We start from the raw sequence: 27585 nt of genomic DNA, 5'->3' as shown, positions 1-27585 counted from the left end.
AATAGAAATCCACGTTTGATATGAGATCTGTCCAGATCCCATGCACTCAAACTTGCAAGCTTGCTCTCCTATCTCTTGCAAGCTCTTTCAAACTCTGCAAAGGCTTGACAGGCAGAGAATGAACAGATGCACAGCAGAGGTGGGAGATGATCCTGTGGGAGGTCCCTCCTGCCTTGTGCCAGGAGAAGGGTGCGGAGGCGTGCCTGCATGCCGGGGTGCTGTGCGGGGAGAGGGAGCCCCAGCACGCACCTCTCTGCAGGGCTGGGGGTTACGTGAGGCTTGGCAGTGCCTGCCTCCCTCCCCTGGGCACCCTGGGACAGAGGGAAGGTGCCAGCAGTGCAGGGAGGCAGCGCAGCACAGGCTCACTCTCTGTGTGCCAGCTGCCCTGCTGAGCAGCCAGCTCTGCAGGGGCAGCGAGCAGGCTGCTCCTCCTGCTCCCACGGGGGCATTGCTGCTTCCAGGACAAGCTCTGCTGTTACCCCTGGAGCTCGGGGGCTCCTCTGGCTGCAGGGAGTACACCGAGCTCTGTGGTACTCTGCTGTTTCACTTTGCATGACAAGCTCCCCCTCTGGGCATGCAGGCAAGGTGAAAAAGCAAATTTTTCAATGTTATTTAATACTACAAAAGCAATAAGAGCCACTCAGGAGGGTAGGGAAGAACTGCTGGTGCACATCAACTTACCTGCGTAAGAAGCATAAAAGTGAGAGGTGATTTCTTTTGATAATAAGATATATTTTTCAATGCTGAATAACCTTGATAACTTGTCTCCAAATCTTGGCAGGACTAATTCTTCACATTTCTGGAGAACAGCAAAGCTCAAAGTTAGAGATGTTCAACTGGATGGATTCTGGGGACAGTACCCTGTAAATGTGATTTCCTCCTCTCATTGCATACCTACCTTTGGTGAGCAGTCATTAGATTGACATTAACTTGATCAATATGAACAATAAAGCTCTTCATGTATATAATTTTAATATTCCAATGAATTCTTTACTCTGATTTTTGAAGCACAGATATGAACATTCCTTGTCTAAAGTCAAAGTTTGTCTAAAAGCTTTTGTTCATTTTTATTGGATATCAAAGGCAGAGCCCTGACAGTGCTGTGTATTTATTGATTTATCTGTTCTAAACCAAACCATTCTCCTTAAATATAACAAGCTTTATTGTTAATAAATCCATGGTAGAAAATGCATTGAATATGTGTTTTTTGGCCACATCTTGTTTACTCTCTACTACATTCTTTAATTATAAAACTCTTTTAGCATTCACATAGGGAAAAGTATATTGCAACTGTTATTTGTGTTGTTTTGTTAGACATGTGTACAAATTAAAATTGGAAATATCAACATTGCTGTTGTCTGTCTGATGATAACCTCTTGTTTTCTAGTTTCACAACCAAGCCATCAAGAACAAATTCCAAAAGTTTAGGAGAGTAGTTCTGGAAATCCAGTAGAGAGCTGGAAAAAATTACGTAGCTGGTGATATCAAGTGTATTTTAGGAAAATGAGTGTTGCAGTAATTTATTCTGCTCTAGGCAGTGTCATGAATCCATCATGGCACACAGTGAGAGAAAACATGTCAAGAATGCTGGAATACCTTTCCTTACCACAAGACACCCACACAAACTAATAATAGGACAACATTCAGTAAAGTAGAAAATCAACCTAGTAGAAACCAAGTTAAGAAAAGTTGGGAAAGAATTTTCAAACTTCATCCTCTGCGCCACACACCTAAAATTTCTAAAGTTTTAAACTCCCTCCATTTTCCACTAGAAAACCATGGTATGAGAGGAGGCAAATTTTAGTTCAGTGAACACAGAGACACAGAAGTCTGAGTGGGAAGGGACCTTTTAAAAGCCACCTAGTTCAGCCTCCCTATACAGAAAATAGTGGCAAAACACAAAGCCCTGTGTTCCTCACACAGCTCAAGAGAAACAGTGAAATTACTGATGGGGAAGTCTAGGAAACAATGCTTTTTGGTGGTGTCCTCTGTGCAGGACAAGGGCGGTTACTCAGATAAATTATCATTCCAGCACAGAAACATTTGTGAGCTGAGTGTCACAGAGCAAGAGAAAGTCAGCTTGGCATCTTTCCCTCCATGCAGCTTCACTTGTTCTTTCCATACTGTACTTCAACCTTCCATTTTATAATCAAGATTAAAACAAACAAACATGGACTGGAATTTTTTTAAAATCAAATTCTGTCCAAAACTTACCTGGGGTTCATGGCCACACTGCAATCAACAGCTGTGGAAACCTGAAGGGACAGGTTGATTCCTGCAGCTTTTCTGTAAGAGCAGTGGGAGTTTGGAAGCTGGAAAACTCCAGCTCTGTGCAGAGCCAACAGAGCACCACACACCCAGGGTAAGGGCTGGAGCAGTGCAGGTGAACAGAAGCCCACTGAAGCTAAAGGAGAGTAAATTGTGTAAGGAACAGAGTAACTGAAGTCATCACAGCAGCAAGGGAAGGTCTGGCCCAGACCCTTCTTTTCTCTGGCTGGCTCTCCTTGCTTTCTCTTTCCATCCAGTTCTAATGGATGCTCCTAATCAGGCTCAAACGAGGTGTGCCATCCCCACCTTGGCAAGCCTGACCTCCTTCACAGGGATTAGCAGCTCCATGACATCTCCCCTGATCTAGGAACACTCTGTTCTCTTTCAGGAATGAAACCAAACCAACTCTGCCTCCTCAGTGCTGGATGCGGCCAGAAATTACTGAGAAATTAGTTACAAAGTGAGTTTTTCTCTCCTTGTTCTTTGGAATTCACAGGAACGCTCCCATTTATTTGGAGCCATCATTTTACATGTTGTTCCTTCTCAGCCCCTTCATTTGCATGCTTTTTAATGACACAGCTATAATTATTCACCACCCTGTACCACCACCAAATAAAATGTTCCTCAGCCTTCCCTTCTGCACCACCACTTCTTTGTCACTTAAAGTCTCCTAATTTGGCTCCACCAGATCTCAGCCCTCTCTCTGCTGTGGCCAATCCCTTTTTCTTCTTTCCCTAGAGAATATATAGAAAGAGGAGAATGTTTCCCTCAACTTTCCCATGTTCTTATTAGCAGCAGCAAAGAAAAAAAGTCCTTTCTGTATTATCTTCTCACAAAGGAACATCAGCCAAGTGTGTGTCTTCTCAATTAATTTCTACTGCTGTATTTTTACTTCCTTTTCACTACATATCCCAGGTCTAAACATTGCTAAACCATCCAATTTTACACTATCCATTTAGGAAGGGCAATGATAAATTAGAGAAAGGTTGTTTGTTTGTTTTCTTTTACAAATCATGAAACGATTAGAAAAATTGTAACACAGAGACTCTGAGTTCGTGCACCACATGGAAAATATTACAGAAATCATGTTCTGAGAGGCTTTTACTTATTTAATCCTCAGCTGGCATTAATTGCAGTGGCAAGATGGCTCAGAAAATTAAGGAATCTCTGCAGGGGTGGGAAGCTGTCAGCAAAACTCTTCTTTGGTAAGGGCAGGTACTGTTGGAATACCTGGTGAGGAGAGTCATTGGGAGAGGCCTCATTGCTCCTGAGAAGTAACAAGAGAAAATAAATCTGTCATGGTTCCATTTCTGCATGTCAGAGTGGTGCTAGGGGCATCTTCTGCTTCTGTCACCAAATATTAACCCTGAGTCTGCTTCAGGGACAACAAAGGCCAGAGCAACACTTGGGCTTTAAGGAATGGTGTGATCCAGCCCAGAATCCTGTGGGAAAATACGGGAGTGATGTAAAGGAGCCTCTTTAAATAAATTGGTAAAGTGCAACAAAATTCACAGGTGATAAATGCTACTGTTTCCCCTGCTGAGGGAAAAAAGTGTGAATGTTTTACCGACAGGACTTATCAGCCTTGTGTTGCAGTGACTGCTGGAAAACTGTTCAGCACGAGTTTCTTCCATGCCAAGATAATCTCCAGCCAAAGATTTTCACAACAGACAGGAAGGCAGCCTAGACCTGCACAGTGATCTCTTAGGGTGTTTTTTTTTTTGTTTGGTTTTTTTTGTTTGTTTGATTTTTTGTTTTGTTTTTTTTTTTTTTTTTGTTTGTTTGTTTGTTTTTTCCTGGTCAATTTACCAGGCTAACTAAAGAAGTCGATTCTCTTAATTTCCCTTAATTAAGAGCGCAATCATCCCACTCAAGGGCAAGGTTCAGAGGGACCTGGACAGGCCAAAAGGATGGGGCTGACAGGACTCTCACTGCAGTCAAGGAAAACACAGCCTCATGTGTCTGGGACGGGGTGAAGAGTGCACCAAGAAGTTTCACCTCAACAGGAGGAAGAAATTAATTCTTTATGTTCAGGTCGAGGTAGGGCTGCCATGGAGTACCGCTGTCGGAAGGGACTCCGCACCGCCGGGAGGTGCTCCTGTCACCTGCTGTGGGTGACCCCCCTTGGCAGGGGTTTGACCGAGCCCCGGCCAGCCCTGGGGCTCCGTGAGCCCGCCACAGCCCCCGGCAGCGGGCAGCCCTCGCTTTAAGGCGATGGTGCCTCACAGCACCCCGCTGAAGCCATTGCGCTGTCCAGCCAGCTCCCGCCGCACGGCGCCGGCGGCAAGAAAGCTCAGGAGACCCGGCCGAGCGCACGCTGCGGCCGGAGCAGGCGCCCCGAGGCCCCGTTCGAGCGCCTCCTCACGCCGGGGACCGCTCGGGGACCGCGGGGAGCTGCTCCGGGCCGCTGCCGCCGTGAGGGGCGGGCGGCGCCGGCCGCGCCCGGGCCGGGAGGAGCCGCCCCTGCCCCGCGCAGGCGCCGCCCCCGCGGCCGCCGCGGCCCCGACTTCCTGAGGGCCGGCGGGCGGGCCCAAGATGGCGCCGGGCCGCTGGCGCCAGGGGCGGCGGCTGCTCCGCGCTCTGCTGCTCGTGGCGCTGCTGGGTCCCGCCGCCTGCTTTTCTTCCTCCTTCTACAGCCCCGGCGAGCCGCGGAGCAGCGTGCGAGTGCTGTGCGGCTCCAACTGGAGCCTGGTGTTGCAGGGCCAGTGGATGTTGGAGTTGTGAGTAGCGGCCGCTCTCCCGCCCGCCTCGGAGGCAGCGCGGCCGGGGCGCGAGGGGGGCTCCCCGCGGGCCGGGCCGCTCACTCCAGCGCCGCTGTGGGGAGAAGCGGCCCTTCCCGCCCTGGCGAGGGCCGTGCGGCTTCCCCAGCCCGGGGACGGCGAGAGGGAGGCGGTGCCCGGTGCCGCCGCAGCCGGCGGCGCTCCCGGCTCCGCAGCCACGGCCGCACCGAGCCCCGCCGGCTCCCGCCTGTGGGGGCACACGGTGCCCGAGGTTAAACCGGTCACTCCAGGCAGAGGGGAATGAGGGACGTGGAGGTGTCGGAGCGAGCCCAGAGCAGGCCGCCGAGTTGATCCGGGGAATGGAGCATCTCTCCTTTGAGAAAGGTTGAGAGAATTGGGGTTGTTCACCCTGGAAAAGAAAAGGCTTTGGGTAACGTAACTGGGGTCTGCCAGTACCTGAAGGGAGTTTACAGGGAAGATGGGGAAAGACTGTTCACAAGAGCGTGTCATGACAGACCGAAGGAGAGTGCCTTCAGACCGACAGGTAGTTGGGTTAAATTGGATATTGGGGAAGGAATTCTTTACTTGGGGATGGTGAGGCCTGGCACAGGTTGCTCGCAGAAGCTGTGGATGCTCCTGGATCCCTGGAAGTGTTCGAGGCCAGGTTGAACGGGGCTTGGAGCAGCCTGGGGCAGTGGAAGGTGTCCCTGCCGGAGGAAGGTGCCCTGCCCATGGCACGGGCTTGGCACAGGATAGCCCTCAAGGTCCCCTTCCAGCCCCAGCCATTCCGTGCTCCTGTGAAACTTCTCTCCCTCAGGTGCCCAAGATTAAAAGAGTCACTCTGGGAATAATGTCCAGCACTGCCCCTTGCCCTGCTCCCCCACCAGTGGCTGGCGCTGGATTCTGTGTGAGCTCCAAGAGGACTGAGTTCTGAATTCCACAGGGAACATTGAGCAGGAGTAGGCTTCCAGAGCAGGATTGCATAATGTCCCAGCCTTGACTTGAGCTCGGAGCTCTCATTCAAGGGAGATGCATCAGATTTCATTAACTTCTGACTGGCTGCACCGGAGCAGTGGCTTTGCCTGGGGCATGACACAGTTCTTGAAATGCACGTGACTTTATTTTTGGTGGAGCCTCGCTCACCTGCATGTATCTAGTTTGAGGGAGTTTTTTTTTTAAGACAGCAATGAATAAAAAAGTAGTTTAAGTAGGCAGTGCAGCCACGTGGTACCTGTGGGCCGTGCAGCTATAAAATAGAATTTTATTGTGGCATGTGTGCTACTCTGCTCAAGTGCCTGAGTTTAAAACAGTTTGAACATCTGAACTTGTGCTTCCTCCTAAATACTTAACTAGCTGCTTAAAGTTTCGGCTTGCCCTTGACTTTGTTTTATCTCCAGTCTCTTCTTAGCGAGATGGATCACCTCTCTTGGGGCTTTAGTGCTCAGGATCGTGCTGGAGCCTGGTGTTAATCAGTGAAAGGTGGTAACGATCTTGAAACACCTGACAGGGACCCAGGGATGCCAGCTGTTGTGGCTGAGGATTCACAATGGGTTTTGTGTCTCTTCATTTTTCGGTATCTAAAAGGTGGAGGAAAAAGTAAATTTGTTTTAAATTGAAGTTTTTTCACTTAGTCCAATGTGGAAGCAAGTGTATGAAAGTTATTGTTTTGTACACAGGTTGGTGAGCTTTAAGGAGGAAGGCTATTTATGGTGACTCCAAGTTTTTATTTCTAAAAGAAAATATTTCAATAACTAGTGTTGCGTGCCTCCGAAGAAGAAAAAAGAGAGGAACTGACTGAAACCACAAGTGGTTGGGGTAGCAAACAATTAGAGTCCTTTGGAAGCCTTTACTCCAATTGAAAAATTGGGTTTTGGTTCGGAGTGAGAGGTTGCTGAGCACAGCAATGGTGCAGGGTTAGCTTTGGCATGGTACATGTTGCTGCATTGCTTGAATTGGACTAATTAATTTTATTTGGTGTTTGATGTGTGAGAGATCCTCGGGCCTCCACGCTATTTCCTGTGGTTCATTACTGGTGCTTTCTGCTTTTCTCCCGAGGAGGAACCTTTGTCTTTAGTGAGGATACAAACTCAATGCTGCCGGTGTGGAATTAGTGGGAGTTTGAGCTCTGGCACTGATTTTTTTTTTTTATGTTTTCCGGGCAGAATCCAGTCCGGGTTTTTTCCCCTCTGTGCTTTCTGGGTGAAATCTGATCCTGGTTTCCCTCCATCCCTGCTCTGGGGCTTCATCGTCAAAAAATCTGTAAGAGAAAGGAGAAAATTCAGTTTTATTTTGGGAGTGGAGCTGGGGCAGGCAGATCTTACAGCCAGTGAGTTTTTCCACGGGCAGCAGCTGTGTCCCTCTTGCCTAAATATTCCTTGCTGGGCTCGTGGCAGAAACTCCTGGTGAATCCTCAGCGGTTTCAGTGGGAGAACAGTGGCTCATCTGATTCTTGCAGCAGTTTCTGTTCTGTTGGATTTTGGCTTCTGCTGGTTTTTATCTGGTTCAGAGTGAGTGATCCAGAGTCCTGTGTGTCAGTCCATGCATTCCCTCCGAGCTGGCTCGGGCTGGCTGGCAGCACTGCAGTGATGTCCATTAGAGCCTCATTTGTTTGGAGAGCCTCCTATTTATTTATAACACCTTTGTTTTCCGAGCAGTACCTTTTTTACTGCAAATGTTATTATAGCATCTTCATGAAAAAAAAAATTTTTCATCAGCTGCTCTTTTGAAGCCTCCTGCCGTGGTAGGAACAGGTACAGCTGCTGTGTAATGTCAGTTTTTCTATTTGGGAAAGTGGAAAATCACTGTGTAATTCCACTTTTTTGTTGTTCCCAGGTGCATAAATAGAGAAACTTAAGTTTCAAATTACTTGTGTGGCATCTGTAGCAGAAATAGGATTTTTTTTCCTTCATTCCCCCTAGCTGAGGTGTGTGTACTCACCTGACTTTTTGTAAATATGTCGTTATTCATAGCTGGAAAAACTGCAGGCCCTGGAAGCGCTGCTGCATTTTATTGATAAGTGTTTTGGAGAAGATTCTGTATCTGCCAGACATGGCACTGTTTTTTGGATATTGTTGCTATCACAGCACACAGGTCTGGGCTGGAGTGCTGGGAGTGTGATGCTGGAATGAGCTGTGTTTAAAAGTTCCCCTGTTTCCTTATCTCTGTTCTGTAGCTGTGAGATAATGATTCATTAATATGATGAGTTTTCTTTTTGTCTTAATATTGTGTCTGTCTGGAACACACAAAAGTAATTTCTGGTCTGCTTACTTAAAAGTGCATTTTGCATTTGTAAACTAAACTTGTTCCAAACTTGATTTATCTGAATTTAACATCCTCTTCTTTTTGAGGTAAATTAAAACAAGCAGATAAAAAAAGCCAACCCATCGATGAACTTGTTGTCTTCGAGGCTCTGGTTACAAAAGAAACCATTTGTGCTCTTGGTGCATCTGCAGTGCTTTATGTGCTTGTTCCCATGTCGGGTGTTAAATGTTTTGGTTCCCCTTTGTTTCAGCACAGGCTTACTGCTGTGTGTACCTGAAAAAGAATGGCTTCTTTGTCCGTTTTAGTACAGCCAGGTGAAAATCAGGAGACCAGTTAGCAGTCATGTCTGTAAGGCTTATTATTCTTATAGTGCAGGCCCACAGTTTTTATTTTCTCATTGTCACTTACCATTAAACATTGCCCTGCTGTCTCCGTGGCTGGCTGGTTGCGAGGGTTCAGCCCTCCCACCCGCACCTTTCTTCTGTAGCTTCAAGGGAGTGTGCTAAAAGTGAAATTGAATGTTTGGTTTAATCAGTTGCCTTTAAATGCTTTGTGTAAATAAAATCTCAAATGATTTAAAGTGGTAAACTATTTAACAATTACTGTCAGTTAAAGAATTCAGCAAGATTGAGACTTTTCTGTCATTTAAGGGTGTCTAGTCGCTTTTTTCTTGTTAGTGTCCAGGCTTTTCTTTGTCCTATTCTTAAAAATACCCAGCAACCCAAAACCCAATAAAAGCCAAAAAGCAAGGGGAATGAAAATCAAGTTATCAAAACTCTGTTTTGGTTTTGAAGCCTCTGCAGCTCTGCTGGCTGAGTTCAGAGGAAGTGACCAAACATTTCATTTAATAACTGAACACACAGCTGAGTGCTGTGCAGGGCATTGGCTGAACAAAAACTGCAAAAATGAGATACTGAAATATACTTGGTAGCAGAAACAAAGCAGGTGCAGAAGGGGACATAAATATATGCAGAACGATGGAACTTAATCTGCTGAAGATCTAGAATAATTCACCTAATTTCTCATTGATTGATTTGCTTTCTATTTTAAAATAATTTCTCCTTCTTTAAAAAAAAAAACAAAAGCCATGTGTAGTTTGGAGGGGTTTGGCACTGGGCAGGAAGCTCCTTGACAGCTTCCAGGGCTGTGCTGTGGTCATACATATCTGGGTAAATGACAGGGACCAACTCCTGTATCTTTGGCTGCCACCTGCTCACTTGGAAAGTCTTTAAAAACACACAGTTGATCGGGAGCTTTTCTTTTGCTGGCATTACAAAGCTGCCTGTCGTGCCCCAAGACCTAGCTGTGTTTAGAATTGCCTTTTTTTTCCTTTGATTTTGTATGCTCCTGAGATCTGTAGCAATAAGGTGAAACTATTTAACACAATAAAAATAAGAATTTAATTTGCTGCTGCTTTTACCATTCTGTTGGGTACTGTCCCAACATTTTTGCTCTAATTTTAATAGCATTGCCAATATGAACTCCATCAAGCAGCTTGGTTTAAGCAGGTTTTGCTCTTTTCTGTTCAGCAAATCCTCTCATGCCTGTATCCATGAGCTGCTTTTCCTTTTTCCTGGATTCGTGCAATTGGTGGAATTGCCGTTAGTGCAGAGTGTGGAATGGTGCTCAGGGTTGCATCTGTTATTGTTGGTAATGGTGGTGAGGAGGCAGATAAAGAGTCAGTGAAATGTGCTTGAAACGGTGGATTCAGTGGCCAGGCAGGTGCGGCAGAGGGAGAAGGGGCTGGGGGCTGCATCAGTGCATCTCAGCAAGGTCTGTGTGTTCACTGATCGCTGGGGTGGTGGAGCTCACCGGCACCTTTGCTCGAACTGCTTTTCACTTCACTGGGCTTTTTGTGCTGCCTCACTGAAGTTGTTGCTATTTGAAAGCCAAAGCTTCTTCTTTTGTGCTTTAGATCAGAGATAAATAGAACTCAAAAGAAAAGCCTGAGAGCTTCAAGTTTTGTTTTTCAATTGCTTTCCTTATGCTCTCTGCAAAAAGCTTTAGGTATTGTAAATGGAGTAGGAGCAGGAGAAAACACCTGGATGCTTGGAAATAGTGATTTTAGTCCACTGAGGTTAAGGGTTGCTGCAGTGATAGATGTTTGCTGCCTTTTTTATGGCAGGCTGACCGTGTGTGAGAGCATTTCAGCTTTAAGCTCTGCTATGGAAGAGGTCTGGAAGCTTCAGGAATGAGGTGTGTGTTGAGGAATGTGCCATACCTTGCAGGGAATAGTTTGGCAGTGTGTCACTTCTAGCTATGCTAGAGACCAGCAAATTGCCTTTTAATGTGTAACAGGCTACTGAAAGCTTTCTTCCCTTAACAGAGTTCCCAGGTCTTGATGTAAATTCCAGAAGGCTTTGATTTTTGACTGGGAGAGGCCTGTTTTCTTGTCACACCTTTTGCACTGCACCCTGTGCCCTGCAGGTTAATAGGGCTACCCCCTTGTGCACAGGGAGGAGGAATGGGAGTGACAGCCCGGAATTTGGTGGTGTTGACAAAATGCTAATTGCTTCCTGGCCTGCCTGGGGTATGGCAGAAGAAACTTGGTGACATCTGCTTTTGCCAGGGACCCGCTCTTGCATTTTGTGCCTTGAAAAGTAACAAAGTCTGGTTCCACAGCAGACACGAGGGTCTGTTTCCCTGCTCCTACATTATATTTTTTTTCTATGAATTTAAGAATGGTAGTTGTACCATAACTTCTGTGGAAATACAAATCAGCCACAGTTGTAAAGGATTCATTAGAAGACCCTGTTGAAATCAAGTACTTCCCTCAGTCCTTCAGGGTGCAGAAAGTTTTTTGAAACTTTTGATAAAGATGTTGTAAGTGTGAGGTATTTTACTGTTCAGTACCTTACCTCCCCTTACACTTACTCTTTCAGGATTTTAAAACTGAGAAAGAGACACAATAAAGCTTTGGTCATGTAATGTATTTGTTATATCCTGGGGACAATCGTGAATTCCTTGATGCTGCCCAACAATTGCAGACATGAAAGCTTCAGGAAAGTGAGGCTGTTGAGGTAAACAGCATTGGTAACTCTTGCAGAAATCTGATGTTTATTGCAAGTTCTCTCTTGGACGTGTGGGGACAGGCTGTTTCCTGGCTGGCAAGAGTTGGATGTGTAATTTCAGGAACGTAAAGCAAATATTTTGATCCTGATTGTCTGTGCCAGTGTTCAGCTGGAGTGGCTGGATCTTGCAGCATTATATGGAACTATTGCCATCCCCTGTCCAATATTGATACTAAAAATTAGCCAACAACCACAGCTTTTTGTGAAGTTCACTGTTACATCCTGTCACTGCTGAACTGTGACATGGGTAGATTTTCATGCTGCTTTGAACTAAAGGAAATATTTTCAATCGTATGAGTGTTAGTTGTGTATTGAATGTTCCACTTCATTCAGGAGAAATGCTCATGCATGTCAAATGTAAATATAAATTTTGATGGGGTCGAAATTTCTATTCTAAAATCAGATTAAACAGGCTAAAGGATGTATTCATTTTGAAAATCTCATGGTGTGAATTTGAGACGTCTAGAGAAGCTGGATTTAGAAAACAGGCAGACTTCTCTTTCACTTTAGATCAACACCAGCTGCATTATCTGATGGATGTTTGCAGGTTCTTATTTATCAGTCAAGCTTCTCTAATGAAATAATCCTGTTTGTGAAGTACAGTATCTGTCAGACTGTTATTAAAAGCTCTCTCTGGGCCAGCAGCACAATGGAGAACATTGCTGTGTGTGAGACTTGTTTCCAGCATCTTTTGGAAGGATACTGAGGGGCTGTCTCTTGGCAGGATAAGATTGATGCCCTTTTTGCAGATGCTTTCACACAGGATGATGTTGATTTAAAAAGACAAGATACAGGCTTTCACAGTTAGACTCATAAGTTTCTACTACAATTAAATAAAACAGGTATTTTTAATTTGTGTCCTTTAAACTGCCAAGTGACAAGATTCCTTTTTTTAAATACAGGAGCTTAAAAACCACCACAAAGCACTCAGAGTACATTTAATTCCACCTCTTCTGTGAGAGATGACCTGTTCTACATTGAGCTTGATTCATATGAAACATCCGGGGGTGGCAGGGGATGTCTCTGCCTGCAGCCAGTAGGGAAGGAAGCATTCCTGCTGACAGCCAGAGAACAGGCATTGCCAGTCCCTGGCTCACACAGCAGTGGTGGCAGACAGACCAAAGGAGTGGAGAACCCTGTGAGGGTTCCCAGGGATGGCTTTGTGCTAAGGATCTTGGACTCTGCCCAGGAGGGAATGTGTTTCTATGGTTTGCAGTGGATAGGGCATCTGTGGAGCCCTGTGACAAGGAGAGTGTCCCCAGACTCACACTGCTTTTGCTGCCAGAAACCTCCATCCCTGCCCTGGTCAATCAAATTAAACCCCACAAAGGTCTCTCCTCATGAGTAAAAGGCTCAGCTGTGCATGTGGAATTGCCCCAGCTCAGTCTGTACCTCCCAGTCCTGGTTCCCTTCGGTGTGTCTGACAGAGCCTGGCAAGCTGCACAAGTTTCATGCAGACTTGGCCAACCAAGTTAGGCTGAAATACAGAAAGGTGGAAAAAAGGGATTTTATCATCAATTTTATCTGATGTTATCCTTTATATTAGCTGCTCTGTTTCCAGATTGATTATTACCAAGAGGTGCAAAATTGGTTTAATTCTTCTGATTGAGAGTGTAGAAAATTCAGCACTTGAAAAGAGCAGTCCTATTATTCTGAAATGAATCCTGGGTAACAACAAGATGATAAGTATGAGCAGCAGGAATTTGATGTGTGCTCTTTTTAAGTCTCTCATGACTGCTAGCATAAAGGGCACGTTGTGATGTATGGAGTAGTGGGTTAAGGCAAATGTAATTTCAGGAAGTTCTGAGGTGTGGGAAATCAATACAAAATGCTGTGATGAAGGATGCTGCTTCAGAGGACAGCCTGGCTTCAGTAATTCAGATAGCTGACATGCAAATGTATTTTATTTCCCATGTAAATAGAATAAATCACAAGTGGTGAGGAGTTGGGATATGAATTTCTCAAATCTGTGATTTGTTTTGTTCTAATAACGTGGGGAGGAACATAGGGATTGATAAAAAAACTTTGATTGTCTTATTCAGTAGACTAGATTAAGAAAAACTGTAGGTTTTTTGCTGTGTGAGTGGCATGTTTGTACATTCTCTGTACAATAACTCAATTTGCATGTCTTTAAGTGTAAGAGCATTAAAATCCTCCCCTGCCTCCCCCTGCAGTTATGCTCCTTGGTGTCCAGCCTGCCAGCAGATCGAGGCCACCTGGGAGAGCTTTGCCAGGGAGAGCGAGCGGCTCGGCATCGCTGTTGGGAAGGTGGATGTCACTCAGGAGCCAGGTACAGCATGGAACAGTGGCTTTCAGTAACAGGAATTGTTCAATACAACTGCCATTCACTCTTTATTTGGGCTTCAAAGTCAAAATGATGTTCTCCACACTTTGTTTCTCCGTACAGTCCGTATTTCTGAAGTTCATAAACTCAATTTGAAGGATTAAAGAATTGGGGGGGTGATTTGGCTTAATGCTGACTTACAAGAGGCTTATTCTCTATTTTAATCCTCTTCACTGGAAGCTGTTGCCTGTCTCATTCCTCCAACCTGTCTGCAGAAGATTCCAGCTCTGTAGCCTCCCGTTAGGAGAATTTCAGGGTGTGGTAGAGCAAGCCTGCTTTAATGAAAGTTGCTAATTGTTTCCAGCATGTTGCTGGTTTATTGACTGCTTTAATTCTGGCAGTGCTTTATATTACAGATGTTATTGCTGTTTCCTGTTGGTGATGCTCATATGCAAACATGTTTATAAAAACACTTCCCTAACTATTCACAGAAGCACGAGTGCAATCTAATTTATTCCTCTGGTGACTCCCTTCAAAGTTTTCAATGTGTCTTTGTACAAGCAGTATTAATATTGTATAAACCTCTGCATCTCCTGGGAATGCTTCATGCTTGTTTGGCCTTTGAGGGGATAAATGATTTTATCAGCAGTATCAAAAGACTGATAGATGTGATGTTATTAGAAAAAAAAGACCAGACTTCACTTATTTTTTTTTGGTTTTGCTTTATAAAGTGTGTGAAAAATGCATTTATTAGTTGAATACATGCTGAACAGATTTACTGTATCAAAACTCTTGTCTCAGAATCAGCAATCTAAGTAGACAAGAAAATGCCAGCTGTTCTAGACCCTGTGTAGGTTCATGTCATGTTAAAAGTTCACAAGTATGCAAAAATCTGGTATCAAAAAGCTGCATATACTAATCATTATATAGTGCAATGAACAGATGAGTTTTAATATTATCTTGTTTAAATAGATGTAAACTTAATACTTGAATTGCTGAGAGTCCTGACCCCTAAGCATGGGTTTCTTCTGAGTCAAAGGCCTGACCAAAATGATGAATTTGTACCAAAGCTCATGCAATAAACCTACAGCATCCAGCTCAGCACTGGGAGCTGCAGGCATTTCTATAAGTAAGGAGTGCACAAACTGGAAAACAACATTTATTACCTATTTGACCTTTGGTGCTGATGTAGTTTGGAAGATTGGAGTTTCTATGGAGCTCTCCAAAGTTACTGAAGTATTTTCACTGTGGGCTTTGCATCAGCCTTTCCGTTGTGTTTAAGTGCTCTGTCTCCTTTCTTGCTTGCACAGTGGTTCTTTAATTAGTCTTAGTTATGTAACCCCTTCATTGAATTGAAAGTAGTCAAAATGTGTTAAATTAGGGGAAAACCACGAGATGAGTGCAGAGTTACATAAAATTGCACTTCCCAAACCGGCAGGAGAAAGTGGCCATTCATGGTGCTTAATTGCAGAGATGCCTGAAGAATGAATCCACCAGAGTCTTAATGGCTCCACAGCAGATTTCAGTCCCTTGATGTTCCAGCCCTCAAGTGCTTCCTCTTGCCTCATCTTCTCCATTGGAACATTCAGTGTGGGACAAATAGTGGCGATGCTTCTGGACCCTTAAATTCTGCATATTTGTGGTGCCTTTTTTAACCTCCTGATCACAACGTTTACCTGTGAATTACAACAAGGCTGCTTAGATCTTCTGTGTCGTCTTTGAGTAGTTGTTGGCTGAAAGCAGCTGGAGTTTTAGATGACATCTCCATTCTTTGTACACTTTTGGAGGTGTGCATACCTCTGAAATACATCAGATCAAAGGGTTTTTAAATTTTTTATTAACTGCTGATTTCATAGTGGGTGTCAGTTTCTGATTTGCAGACAGACAGATGCTTAACTGTAGCCAATTCACGATTGTATTGAACAGGCACCAAAACAGTTTAATGTGTTCTTAAATTTTGTAGCTGACTCACATCTGCTTTTACCAATCTAGGGAGGTGCCTTAGATAACCAGCAAACCTCCACCAAAAATACTGGGGGAGCTTAGAGGTATTTCATGACTTTTAGATTTCAGAGTTGTTCTGAGGTGTTCACTCCAGGATAGGCTGCAGGTGAGAGGTTTGAGCTGTTTTATTTCCTTTGCCTGAGTGCCATTTGTAAGAACTTCAAAAAGCCTGTCAGTGTTCCCATGACTTTCTCTGCTCTTGAGCTAATTATGTTCTTTGTGACTCTCCACCCACTTTTCCTTGTGCAGCTGTGCTGTCTACTTTGTTAATTCTGCTGTTACACTTGTGGGTTTGTTTGTTTTATATCTCCCTGTGCTGGCACAACTTTTAGGTGCTTCAGAAAGTTTTTCATCCCCCTGCCTCTCATAGCAATAAAGGCAGAGAGCAAAGAAGCTCTCCTTTCTGGACCTTTAAAGATCATTTGCTTTACATGTCTTCAAACAAAATACCAAACAACAAAAAAAGCCATAACCCTTTTTTGCCTATTCCGTAGAGGAATTCACACTGAGGAAAACATTACCAGTGAAACTTTTACAAATACCTGGCTTATTTCAGCGTGGCTCATCTTTGTCTCTAAAGGCAGAAACCCTCTTGTTCCAATACTTTTCCCTAGAGCTGTTTGCTTTATTGAAGGCTGCATAAGGCCTTCATTTCCCCAAAGATTTTCACAAAATTTTATAAAAGGCAAAGATAAATAACCATACTCTTTACACTGGTACTTGATATGAATTGCAGTTGCTGCCTATAGGAATTCAGCCTTTTCTAATGGATTCTGAGTGCTTCTAATGCTGGGCTGGTCCAGAATTTCAGCTGTGTGCAGATACTGGGATGACAAATCCATTGATGAGGAAGATCACCTCTCAGTAAACATTCTTCAAGCTAAACATTTTTCCTTCATTTATAACCAATATTTAGTATCTGTTACTGTTTGTAACATCTCTGAAGACAAACTGTTAACCTGCAATTACAAAACACTGGTGAAAGCTGTGCAGCCTGCTCTAAAATACAGATATGTTGGTATTTATAGATAAATCAGAATGCTGAGAAATTTCAGTGTTACTGAACTGTTTGTGTTGTTTTCTTCCCTTTCTAGGCTTGAGTGGTCGTTTCTTTGTCACAACACTTCCTACAATTTACCAGTAAGTGTGTCATACTGGAAACTGCAGCTGTTGACTCCTGCTTGTCACTTGATTTAATCTGTAACTGAAAAGCAGGGGAAATTGAAGGAATAGTGACTTTCAATTTCAGCTCAGGTTACTGTAGCTGTGATTGCATGATGAATTCCTTACGTGAAGCTTTTCTTTAGTTTAAGTGACTTTACTAAGTTTCCCTGTTATCCATGCTATTAAAGTGGAGCAGAGAAGACATTTGCTGTATCTCCTCTCCAATAAGGTGATGCCATCCTTAAAATATTGAACCCTTCATTAAGTCAGAGTATTAGGAGTTGTGCAGATACAAATGCAAAGCACTTTTAATTCTGAATTATTTGTTTATAATACTGTATACTTATGTATTTAGAAACAGTTTGATTGTTAGCCTCAAGTGCTTTGAGTATTTGCTGTAGTGCCAGTGAATAGTTAAGAAAAATAGCAGCTTTATAGATGGCAAAACCCCATGCTGTTTAAAAACAGATTTTGCATCGTGCATTACAGTTCCCAAACCCCCAGCTCTGAGCAAGTGAAACCTGTGAGGTGTGTGTGGTTTTGGTTGGGTTTTTCCCCCAGGTTTGGGGCTGTCTGTGCTGACAGGGGTTTGTTTTGCAGTGCCAACGATGGAGTGTTCCGCAGATACCGCGGCTCCCGGACCCTGGAAGATCTTCAAGGCTACATCTTAGAGAGGAAGTGGGAAGCTGTGGAGCCTGTAGCAGGATGGAAGTCTCCATCTTCTATAATGTAACCCTTGGTTTTTGTTAACAAGAGCAGTGTTCTATATCTCATTGTTCAGTGGGGGTCCTGTGTTGACAGTTTAAAGACAAAAGGCCTTTATTCCTTAGACTTGCAGGCTTTGCAGAAGCCATCAGTATTGACAGCCTGATTCCCAGCTTCTCACCTATAAAGGCAGCTTATTTGCTGCATTTCTTTTGTTTGTGCCTGCTAGGGCTTGTTTATGTCTTCTTTGAAAAGAGATTAAAAGAAAAAAAATACAGCCAGTGAGCATTAGGTAAAGTAGCATTTTCAATATCTGTTGAGTCCTGGATTCATGCATCTGTTTATGTAAATTATTGCTTCATGACTGCTGGCTACTGGGCAGCCTTTAGCTTTAAAGATTTCTTGTTTATTTCTTTACAAGAGAGACTTTTGTCTCTCTTTGGAATAGCAAACAGTATAGTGCTTACAGGATATTTAAGAATTTGTTTTTAGAGAGAGATTTGCTTAGAAATGCTGTAGAAAGCTTGCATGGCACAAAGGATGAACCAAAGGCATGAGTGGCCTGCAGTTCATTCTGGCTGAAGCCCTTATGTACAAATCCACATCAAAGACCCAGAGAGGGTCCTTATTTTTCATGTGAGAAGGAAGAAGAGCTGTAGGATATTTAGGAATGGGGAGAGGAGCCACAGGGCTGCTGTGAGCCTGTGCTTCCATTTCCTTGTTTTCCAGGATGCATGGCATGGCAGGGCTGTTTCACTTCTCAGGATGGATCAGGGTGAGTAACTGTACAGCGTTTTCCATACTCCTTTTTATGCTTGAAATAATCATATGTTTAAAAGTCAATACATAACTAAATATTTTTGTTATCCTTTATGGGAGTTGCATTGTGTATTGCAGGGCAATACAGAGAAGGGAGGGCAAGGGGATTTTTAAGTAATAATTTCTGTGTCTGGGGCTCAAACTGGCAACACCACTTGTGTAGGAACATGATGAATTTGGATAATAGAGTCATTATCAGAAGTAAAGGAGAAATGCTTAGCTACACTCAAGTGTGCTTTAAAGTATTAAAGCATATTTTACTTTAAAATATTTCAAGATGCTTTCATTTGGGAACTTTCCAAGTTAATCCATGGCATCCAAATACTGAGAATTTTCAGATTCTGGTTAGGAAACATCCTCTTAAAACCTTTGAGTGTCAGTGAGATTGAATTTGATTGCAGCAAAATATGTTCCTATTGTAACATGTGCTTCAGAAAAGAAATGTAGTTGAGAGCTGGAACAAGTTTGTACCACTTCTACAAAGCACCAAACTAACACAGAACCAAACAGAGCTCTGAGTTGTGTATCTTTGATTCTTTCACTGGGTAATATTTACTTTTTGTAGGCTTCTGACATTTCTCTTCCATGGTTGCTCTGAAATGGTGTTGTTTCTCTATAGTCTCCTTCCTGAAAGATTAACTAACCTGGGAAGAAACCTCTAATTTGTGTTCCACTTCGATGAATATTTCAGGTGTACATTTCCTCACTCTTCCTGCTCTGCTGTCTTTGCTTGGGCCTTAATAAATATCAAAAGATGTTCTGACATTTAAAAAGAAGACTCTGGAATTTTCGTATTTAAACTCCTGTAAATGTTGTTTGTGGTTTGTTTTGAAAGAGATTTAATGTCATAATTGACTTCCTACCAGCTCACTGACTCCATGTGCTGCTTGACTCAGACAATTGAATTTGTGGGTTTGAGGAACAGATCAAAGTTTGAAAGAAATCTTAGCACTATATTTGGGTTATTATATTTGAATTTAGAAGTGAAATAATTTATTTAGTGTATGCTTAGAGTGTGTGGCTCCTTTTAAGAGCTAAAAAGCTTAAGGAAGAGCTGAAGGGCTTAATTTTAGTTGATGAACAGATGCCACCTAAGGATGAAGGATGTTGTGATACTTTCCTGCAAGCTGCAAGGCTCCTCATCCTTCCATCTGCAGCAAAGGTTGTGTGGCATCTGTAATGCTGAGTGTCTTAGCAGAAGGAATTGTGCATCCTCTGCTTAAAAAGCCTTTTAATGGGAACAAATTAGTAAAAACCCCCAAGATTTAATGGTGCCAAAAGGGGAAGACTTCAGTATAAATATTGCTAAATGAAAGGTCTTAATCAGACAGCAGTTCATGTGATGGTGTTGGCAGTAGAAGTCCTAAGTGGGTTTAGGTATGAAATTATTAAATATCTTGCTCTAATTTCCAGCAAATTCATAACTACCTCACGGGCACTCTTGGAGTTCATGTTTGGATTTCCTATGCCATCTTCATCTTGGCCACCTTGCTGATTGGCCTGCTCCTGGGTTTGGTAAGAGAACATTACTTTTTTTCTCAGTTAGCTAGAACTCTTGCTTTGCGTTATCTTGTGAAAAAAATAAAACCAACTTTGCTCATAAGATATACCTATATATTTAATATATCTTGCTTTAGTTATATATTACTGAATACTAATATCTCTTCCCTGTGACATCCAGAATGTGTGAGAGTGGGTTAGAGCTGTGCCAGGGAGGTTTAGACAGGAAGCAGAGGGTGGTTAAACACTGCACAAGGCTCCCAGAGAGGTGGTCAGTGCCCTCAATACAAATCAGGTCACCTTCTTATGAAGTCTGTTCAAATTCTTAGGAAATGCTTCAGTTTAGATTTGTTCAGTCCATCCACTAAAAGGAGTGATTCTTGTATTGGCCTTTTTGTATCTAAGACTTTTCCACTTAAGGATGGAATGTGAGTGGTCAGAGTTGATAAAGACTCCAAATTTTGAGAACACAGGTTTTGTAGGGAGTTTTATTAACCACAGAGGAGTTGGTTTTGTGGGAGTCAGCAATGTAAGGGTTCTGCCACACTGTTACTCAAAATCAAAGGATGAAAATATTTTCTAAGGCTTTGGAGATTTGGGGGTTTAGGTTTTTTCAGATTAGTTGTCTGTTCCACAAGCACATTCTGCAACTGCAAGGACAGTTCAAACAGTTCTGCTGGTACCTGGTTTAGCCTGCTGCTAAGTCACTATTCCTTGCAGGAGGTGTAAAAGTTGTTTCTGGGATGTGGATGTCTGCCCTGCAGCCCAAATATTAGTGAAATAAAGAAAAATTTTGTCAGTGTATTTCCCAGGAGTTCTGGGAAGTGATTTCAATGCAGTTGAAATTTGGATTTAGGCAAAACCATATTTTTATACTTGATGTGCATAAAGAATTGTTGTATACAAGCAAATATTTTTGATTATTCAATTTCAACAGCTGCATTTTTCCTAGATGGTAGATTTTCAACAAATTAAAGCAAAAGTTAGTTAGCTTCACTAGGAGCAAGTGAATATCATGTTTTAAAAGAAACTCTCCTTACTCCTTCCCAAAAAAAAACCCCAACTAAAAAAGCTGAAAAAATGTGAAGTTAATCTCTCAGCTCTTTCCAAAAAGCTTTTTGATGATTGAAATATATTTCTTTCACATGGTGTCAGCTCTGTCTTTTTCTTTGCACTGTTCTTGGCATGTGACAGTGAGGCACAAATGGCTTCCTTGCATTTTGAGTTCTGCCCTGGGCTGGTCAAATTGTGAACACAAAAGGTGGAGCACACATCTGTATTGGGGAGCCAGGGATAGGAATGGAATAACATCCTAAAATACAGGAAACCTTGACCAAGATTTTTTCATAAATTTTCAGAAAGTAAAAATTCCCAACTGTGCTTTGAGCTGTTCTTCAGCTGTGAGCAGTGTCAGTACTGAATAAATTTAGGAAAGTAGGAGGCAGAAGATGGGTAGTAGAAGGCAGGGACTGCTGGTTAGTACACACTGAGAGTGCACTTTTTTCCATGTTTTTATTTAGCTCTTATCTCTAAGCAAGATAATACAATTTTTTAAATTTGATTGTGTATATCTGTCTAAAAAGAATGAGTGCCGGGACTTTTGCAATTGCTAATAAATGTTGGTTTTATTATTGCTAATAAATGCCTTTTTCCTTTCCACAGGTCCTGGTTTTGATTTCAGATTGCCTCTGCCCAGCCAAGTCAAAACACAGTGCTGAAACACCTGGTAAGAACTGTTTAAGAGGCTGAGAAGCTGTAGAATTTGTAGGAGGGCAATACACTGTTCAGATTTTAGGTGTGAGCCAATAATCCAGGAGCCAAGTAAAATTGGTTTGTCTTTGCTTTGTAACTCAGTGGAATAGAATGAAAGTCTCTCTGTGCCTGCCATGCAAGGAAAATAAACAGAAATGGAGGAGAAATCTACTGAAGGTTTAAGGAAATAAGTGAAAAATAAGTAAAAGTTTTCAGTGACAGAACCACAGACTGGTTCAGGTCGGAAGGGACTTTAAGAATCAGCTGGTTCCCATCCCAGCTGGAGTAATAACCGTAATCCATGCTAATGTTAATCCATGCTAATGTCAAGTAAAATTAGTTTGTCTTTGCTTTGTAACTCAGTGGAATAAAATGAAAGTCTCTGTGCCTGCCATGCAAGGAAAATAAACAGAAATGGAGGAGAAATCTACTGAAGGTTTAAGGAAATAAGTGAAAAATTAGTAAAAGTTTTTAGTCACAGAACGGTTCAGGTCGGAAGGGACTTTAAGAATCACCCGGTTCCAGTCCCAGCTGGAGTAGTAACCGTGATCCATGCTGAAGCTGATCAGTATTTCAGAGCGTGCCCCTGCGCCTTGGGGCCCTGCCGTGCGGGTCGGTCTAACCGCGGTCTGTGCTTTGTTTAGAAGAAGCCATCCCCGCGGAGAGCGCGGAGAGCGCGGCGCTGGAGGAGCCGCGGCAGGCGGCGCGGCTCTCCGCGGACCAGCCCGCCGGCGCCGAGGACCTCTCCGACGGGGAGGATGCAGCCAACTCCAGCGCTGAGGAGTCGGAGGAGGATTTAGCACTTGGAAAAGAATCAGGGGGAGAAGAAGGGGAAGACTCAAGCGAGCAGCCTTTAGCCGAGTCAGAGACTGAAAGCACAGTGAGGCAGCGCAAGAGTCAGGGGGCTGAGAAGGAGCTATAGTGTTCCCAGTGGTGTCTCTTGCACACTTGGACCAAAGAAGTGTCAGACCCCTCCCGGGTCTGAAGCTGGAGCTTACACTTGATTTGTCGTTGGTGTTTACGCAAAGCTCTGCTCTGCCAGCAGGCTCCTCTTTTTTTAAGCTTAGTACTTGCTTACTTTCTTTGATAAGCACATTTGCTGTGTGTTGTGTGACCTTAGCCGTGACAATCAGAATCAGTGTCTTATCTGTTCCGTGTCCTCAGAGAAAATGGGGGTGTCAGCCTCAGCCACCAGCTCCGAAATGATCATTGTGTGTGTGTCCCTCTAAGGACTGACCTGAGCAAGATCAGGGCTTTTAACTCCAGGGTAGCTTGGCAGGACTGTGACTTTTCTGTCTGAATGTTGATTGTTCCCAAATGCCACAGAAGCACAGAGACAATTCACTAGTGAAAGGAGGCACCTTACTGGTCTTCTATCAGAAATGTTGTGTACCATGGGTTTGTTTTTATCACTTTCAGCTGAAGCACCTTTCTCTTCCATTCCTATTTGTGTTTGTTTTGGAAGTTGATCCTGCAGCTCACCCCCAGATGTGTCAGTTTTTGCTGATCTAGAGGCTGTGCAGCTTGAGTTATTTGACCCAAGGAGTTGGAGTAATTAAAAACCTCAGGCAGAAAGAGAGTGGCAGCTAAATGTTTAAAATGTGTTGGGACTTTTAGAAGGTTTAAAGGAAAGTATTTTGGTTGGGGGGAAATTTTGCCAAAGCACAACTACTTTTTTTTTTTTTCTTTTGGTAGTTTGTTCCCATCAGGAGGTTGTAGCAGGAAGTACTCACTTTGGAGTCAGTAAGTTGTGTTTATCTTGCCAGTGCAGGTTTGTCATGTGCAGTGCAGTCCTGCCATTTCCAACTCAGAATGCTTTTGGCAGAACTCAGGCTGCTTTAGTGATGCTGTCTGAAGAGGCACTTTGGGTTTTACCTTTGATCACTTTTCTACTTTTGCAATCACCACGCTGGGAAGGAGAGGGGGCACAGGTGGGTAGTGGTGAGGAGCTTTGGGTTTTGCTGCTTCTGTCAGAACAAATGTGCACATGTTGAACTGTGTAAAGTGAAATTGGCTCATCAGGTAGACAGCATTAGATGTGGTTAGATTGGGTCATTAAACATATCAGTGTATCACTCCTTCGGGTTGATATGTGAGTCTTTTTTGGTGAGGAGTACCCTCCATGAGATCCTGTATGTTCCTGCTTTGTTGATGTATGACCATGAACGTAAGATATGTCCTGATCTTGATATTATTTTAAAATATATATATATATATTGCATAAATCTTGCTAACATGCATGAGTTTCATCTTGTTCTTCAAGAACAAAGAGTAGTCAGAGATGAGATCATCTCCTACTAGAAGCTGCAAGTGCAAAATGCTGGTTTCCTTTGAGACTGAGATTAATAGGGCCAATTTGTGTTGAAAGCTGTTTTGTTGTTGTTGTTTTTTAATGCTTATAAAAAACATAATTGCCAAGAAACCTCAACTTTCCCATCTATGTCCTGTCCCATATGTTTTCAAACTGTATGGTGGAAACTCTGCATTTGTCTGGTAGAGCTCCTCAAAGAAGAAAATTACACTGCATATCTGAATTTGAAATTTCTAAGGGAGTACTCCCAGTCTGGAGTATGAGTTCTGTATATTGGACACCTCTAAATGTGCTTTCACATAGGTGGAAACGTGGACTTGATGCTATCTGTGCATTGCACTATCTTGAGAACAGCTTGTGCTGTTTGGGTGCTGTCCCATGTGGCTGAGCAGGTGTAGAGCTCACTCAGCAGAGGTGAGGCACACAGCAGCCTCCTAAAAGCTACACTTCTGTCTGCAAAAACCAAGAAAACTTTGTGGCACTGCAGTGTGAGGAGAAGAGCTGTGCACCTCGAGGACAAAAAGGTGTTCCCACAAGAGTTGTGTTTCCCTGTGGATTTCACAAGCAAACCAAGCCCCAATGGCACTTTGTCCTAAAAGGCACGTGGTCTGTGAGATGCAGGAGCCCCTTGGTGTGGGGTGTGTGAATTCTCTGCTCACATTTCCTCTGTCGTGGCACATCACAGTTGGGTTTGGATTATTAAAACCCAGGAGGTGAAGTGTTTCCCATCGTGCCAGATGAGTAGGGATTAACTAAGCAGGCAGCAGGTGACAGCAGCTTAGATCTGTCTGGTGAATCTAGAAATGATGAGCTTGGTCAAGCTGCTGAGGGTTCTTGAGCATAGGATGGGTGTTGTTCCTGTGTTTTCATGAATAAAGTAGGGAATATTAATGCTGACTGGGTTTGACCCTCTCTGATGTGTGTTGGTGTATCTTATGGCAAAGATCACTGAGCTGTGGTTAGGGCTTTGCTCAGAAAAGGTGATACTGTGCAACCATTGATCTCTCCAACTTCATTTTATGTTTGTAGGAAAATTACTGTAGTGTGATACTGGAGATAGTCAGTTTTGACTAATATTGATCTGGGAAACAGCAGGCAGCAAACACTGTAAATGCTAAATTTTTGTTTAACAGAAAAACTACTAGCTGTGCAGTAGAAGTGTCATGTTAATATACCTTCCAGGATCAGGTATTTTCCACTAAAAGCATTTTAATTGAATCATGTGAGTAGTGCTAATTAGACTGTGACAATAGTTTTAAACTTGGTGTGTTTCCAAAAAGTCAGGATCAACCTTTTGTGCAATTGGGTGTACTGTTCTCTCTGTTCTGTTAGGATTAATCATGAAGAAATGGAATTTGTTCTTGCAACCTCAGTATAGACAAAAGAGCCTTGGAGAAGCTGCTGTTGGCACTGTTCAAAATGTTTTGATGAAGGACAGGGCCTTAAGGCTTGTGAACTAAAGCTGTGTGTCACAATTAATTTAAAAGTGTTGAGAAGCAATTTAAATATCAATTGGGCTGCATGCCACTGGAATGGGAATGCTTAACAGCAAGTCATGGAAGAAATCTGGTAGGTTCCTTTTTCAAGAGGCTGGAAATCCATCCAGCATTCCAAACCTCCTGTCCTTGGGATCTGTGTGAAACTTGTATGTGTGTCTTGGAATGCTCTGTATTTACTGCCCCCGTGGGGGTGGCACGTGTTATGTGGGTTTTCTTCTTGGAAATGTTACACAGGGTTGTCTGTTACACGAAAGTGTTGCAAATTTATACTTAGGCGTATTTTTACTGAAATGCCACATAAAATTTTGTATTTATGACCTGCTTGGAGTCATTTTCATTTCCTCAGTGCAGAGCTTGCTCATCTGTGTCGTTAACAAAAGGTTGGGTTTGTTTGGTTTTTTTTTAATAATGCTGATCTTGAAATAATCATAGAGGTGAAGATTCCTTAAATTCTTTAAAAGGAACCTGGACATTAGTGAATTGTTTCCTTTTGGAGGGTTTCCCTGGAGGAACCCAGGGCTCTCAAAGGTTCAGAATGGAGCTGGGCAGAACAGCATAACTGAACCTTTAAAGGCTTCACCTCCACCTGAGGTAGTTCCTTCCCCTCCCTGAGAAATCCCCTAACTCTGCCAAAGCTGTGCTGACTCCCTCTGGGATTTGGAGGCCAGAAGGAAATGTACAGACCCAAAGGAGCCATCCTGAGGCTGTGGTTCACATTCCACAGTGTGCAGGCTGCAGGGGCAGCTGTGCAGAGGGAGAAGGGACTGCCAGGAACCATCCCTGTGACCTCCTCGGGCAGTGTGAGCAGCTGCTGGGTCTGGCACCTGGATTTGTTCTGCTCAGGTGAGTTACCTGAGAATGGATCAGCTGCAGGTCCCTGAGAAGGGACTGCCAGGAACCATCCCTGTGACCTCCTTGGGCAGTGTGAGCAGCTGCTGGGTCTGGCACCTGGACTTGTTCTGCTCAGGTGAGTTACCTGAGAATGGATCAGCTGCAGGGCCTGGGCCGTTTGCCACTCACTTTGCTTTTCTTCTTTCCCACTGTGTTCATTTCTGGATGCAAAGTGGGAGTTGGAATGGTATCAAATGAAGCCTTGGGAGCATTTTGTTTGCTGCCTCATCAGCTGCTTCTTGTTCTCTTCTGTGACGTGAGAATATGAAATTTTCTCCATGAAAACATCACGTGGCATACTACAGGCAAAATTGGATCAAGTTTTGATCAGGTTCAAGCAATCAGACAAATCCAAGCTCTGGTTTTGTAGAGGAAATACTGACGAGAACTAAAGTGGTAGAAAAGCTGATTTCTCCATCTGGAACTGGACCAGTGGTAAGTCCCAGCTCTGGGAGTGCAGCTGCCCAGTAGTGTGTGCTGTCATTCCCTTCTGCTGGGGAGCAAGATGTGTTTCACTTCAATAAGTACTGTGGTGATGACTTACTTTAACCAAACATCTTCATTGCTCTCCCATTAGGAAAAACACCTAAAACTCTCTGCTTTTACTTTCACTTCATCTTTCCTGAGGAGAAAGGAAAGCTCCATATTTAAACATACAGGGAACAAATGGGGATGTAGTTATCCTAACATTTTCATTTAAATTTCCATTTTACATGGAAAGGCTGTTTTTTATGGCTCATTAGAATTACTTGGAGCCTGCTGGTACCTCAGACTTTTACATCTGTTGATCTGGATTGCAGGGGAGTGTGGGAGCTGAGCCTGCACACCACGGATTTTCCTGGCACAGGCTGGGCCTGTGCCTCACGTGCTTGCAGAGGATGCAGGAAGAGCAGTGGCCGTTCCAAGTGTCAGTCACACATCAGGAAATGACAAGATCACCTTGATGAAGGACACTTTTTATGTCTTTGTTGCTGTGGTTGTGGGGACAAGAGTAACACTGGGACCTTCTTTGTAAATGTGCCCTGGATTGGTTTCATTGCGCTCAGAACCACCCAGCTCCTCCCAGGAGAACCGGTCCCCTGCTCAGTGCTCCACTCCTCTGCCATCCCAGCAGGCTCCAGAATTCCCAGCTCACTTCCCAAAACAGACACCCAGGGCCTGTTCCAGCCACCTGCTGCGTGGCCAAGGAGCTGTCCTCATCCCTGCAGCATCCCTTGGCTTGGTCTCCCACAGTGGAGTTGCCAGATTCTGCTGGGGTAAAAACTCCACAAATATTTTCTGTTGGTTCTCCTGGCTGGCTTGGAGGGGACAAAACGAATTGGTTCAGCTTTGACTG

At 43.6% G+C, this 27585-nt stretch overlaps 1 protein-coding gene across 2 annotated transcripts in view; it reads left to right on the top strand.

Annotated features, from left to right (window-relative positions):
* The first annotated feature begins 4753 nt into the window (after nucleotides 1-4753).
* Nucleotides 4754-27585, top strand: part of LOC135297775 (2-Hydroxyacid oxidase 1-like) — a 51315-nt gene continuing 28483 nt past the window's right edge. Inside the window, exons 1-8 of one of the 2 annotated variants that reach the window (XM_064415691.1) lie at nucleotides 4754-4988; nucleotides 13495-13610; nucleotides 16703-16748; nucleotides 17373-17501; nucleotides 18207-18252; nucleotides 19710-19811; nucleotides 21459-21522; nucleotides 22196-25675. In XM_064415691.1, the coding sequence (XP_064271761.1) occupies nucleotides 4804-4988; nucleotides 13495-13610; nucleotides 16703-16748; nucleotides 17373-17501; nucleotides 18207-18252; nucleotides 19710-19811; nucleotides 21459-21522; nucleotides 22196-22470 (963 nt within the window). In that variant the 5' untranslated portion in view covers nucleotides 4754-4803 and the 3' untranslated portion in view covers nucleotides 22471-25675. Of the gene's footprint in view, nucleotides 4989-13494; nucleotides 13611-16702; nucleotides 16749-17372; nucleotides 17502-18206; nucleotides 18253-19709; nucleotides 19812-21458; nucleotides 21523-22192 lie in introns of those variants that run through there. The other variant, XM_064415690.1, reaches the window with a different exon arrangement.

The sequence above is a fragment of the Passer domesticus genome, chromosome 3, assembly GCF_036417665.1.
Source record: "Passer domesticus isolate bPasDom1 chromosome 3, bPasDom1.hap1, whole genome shotgun sequence".
Lineage (NCBI taxonomy): Eukaryota > Metazoa > Chordata > Aves > Passeriformes > Passeridae > Passer > Passer domesticus.
This window is presented reverse-complemented; position numbering and strand designations above follow the sequence as displayed.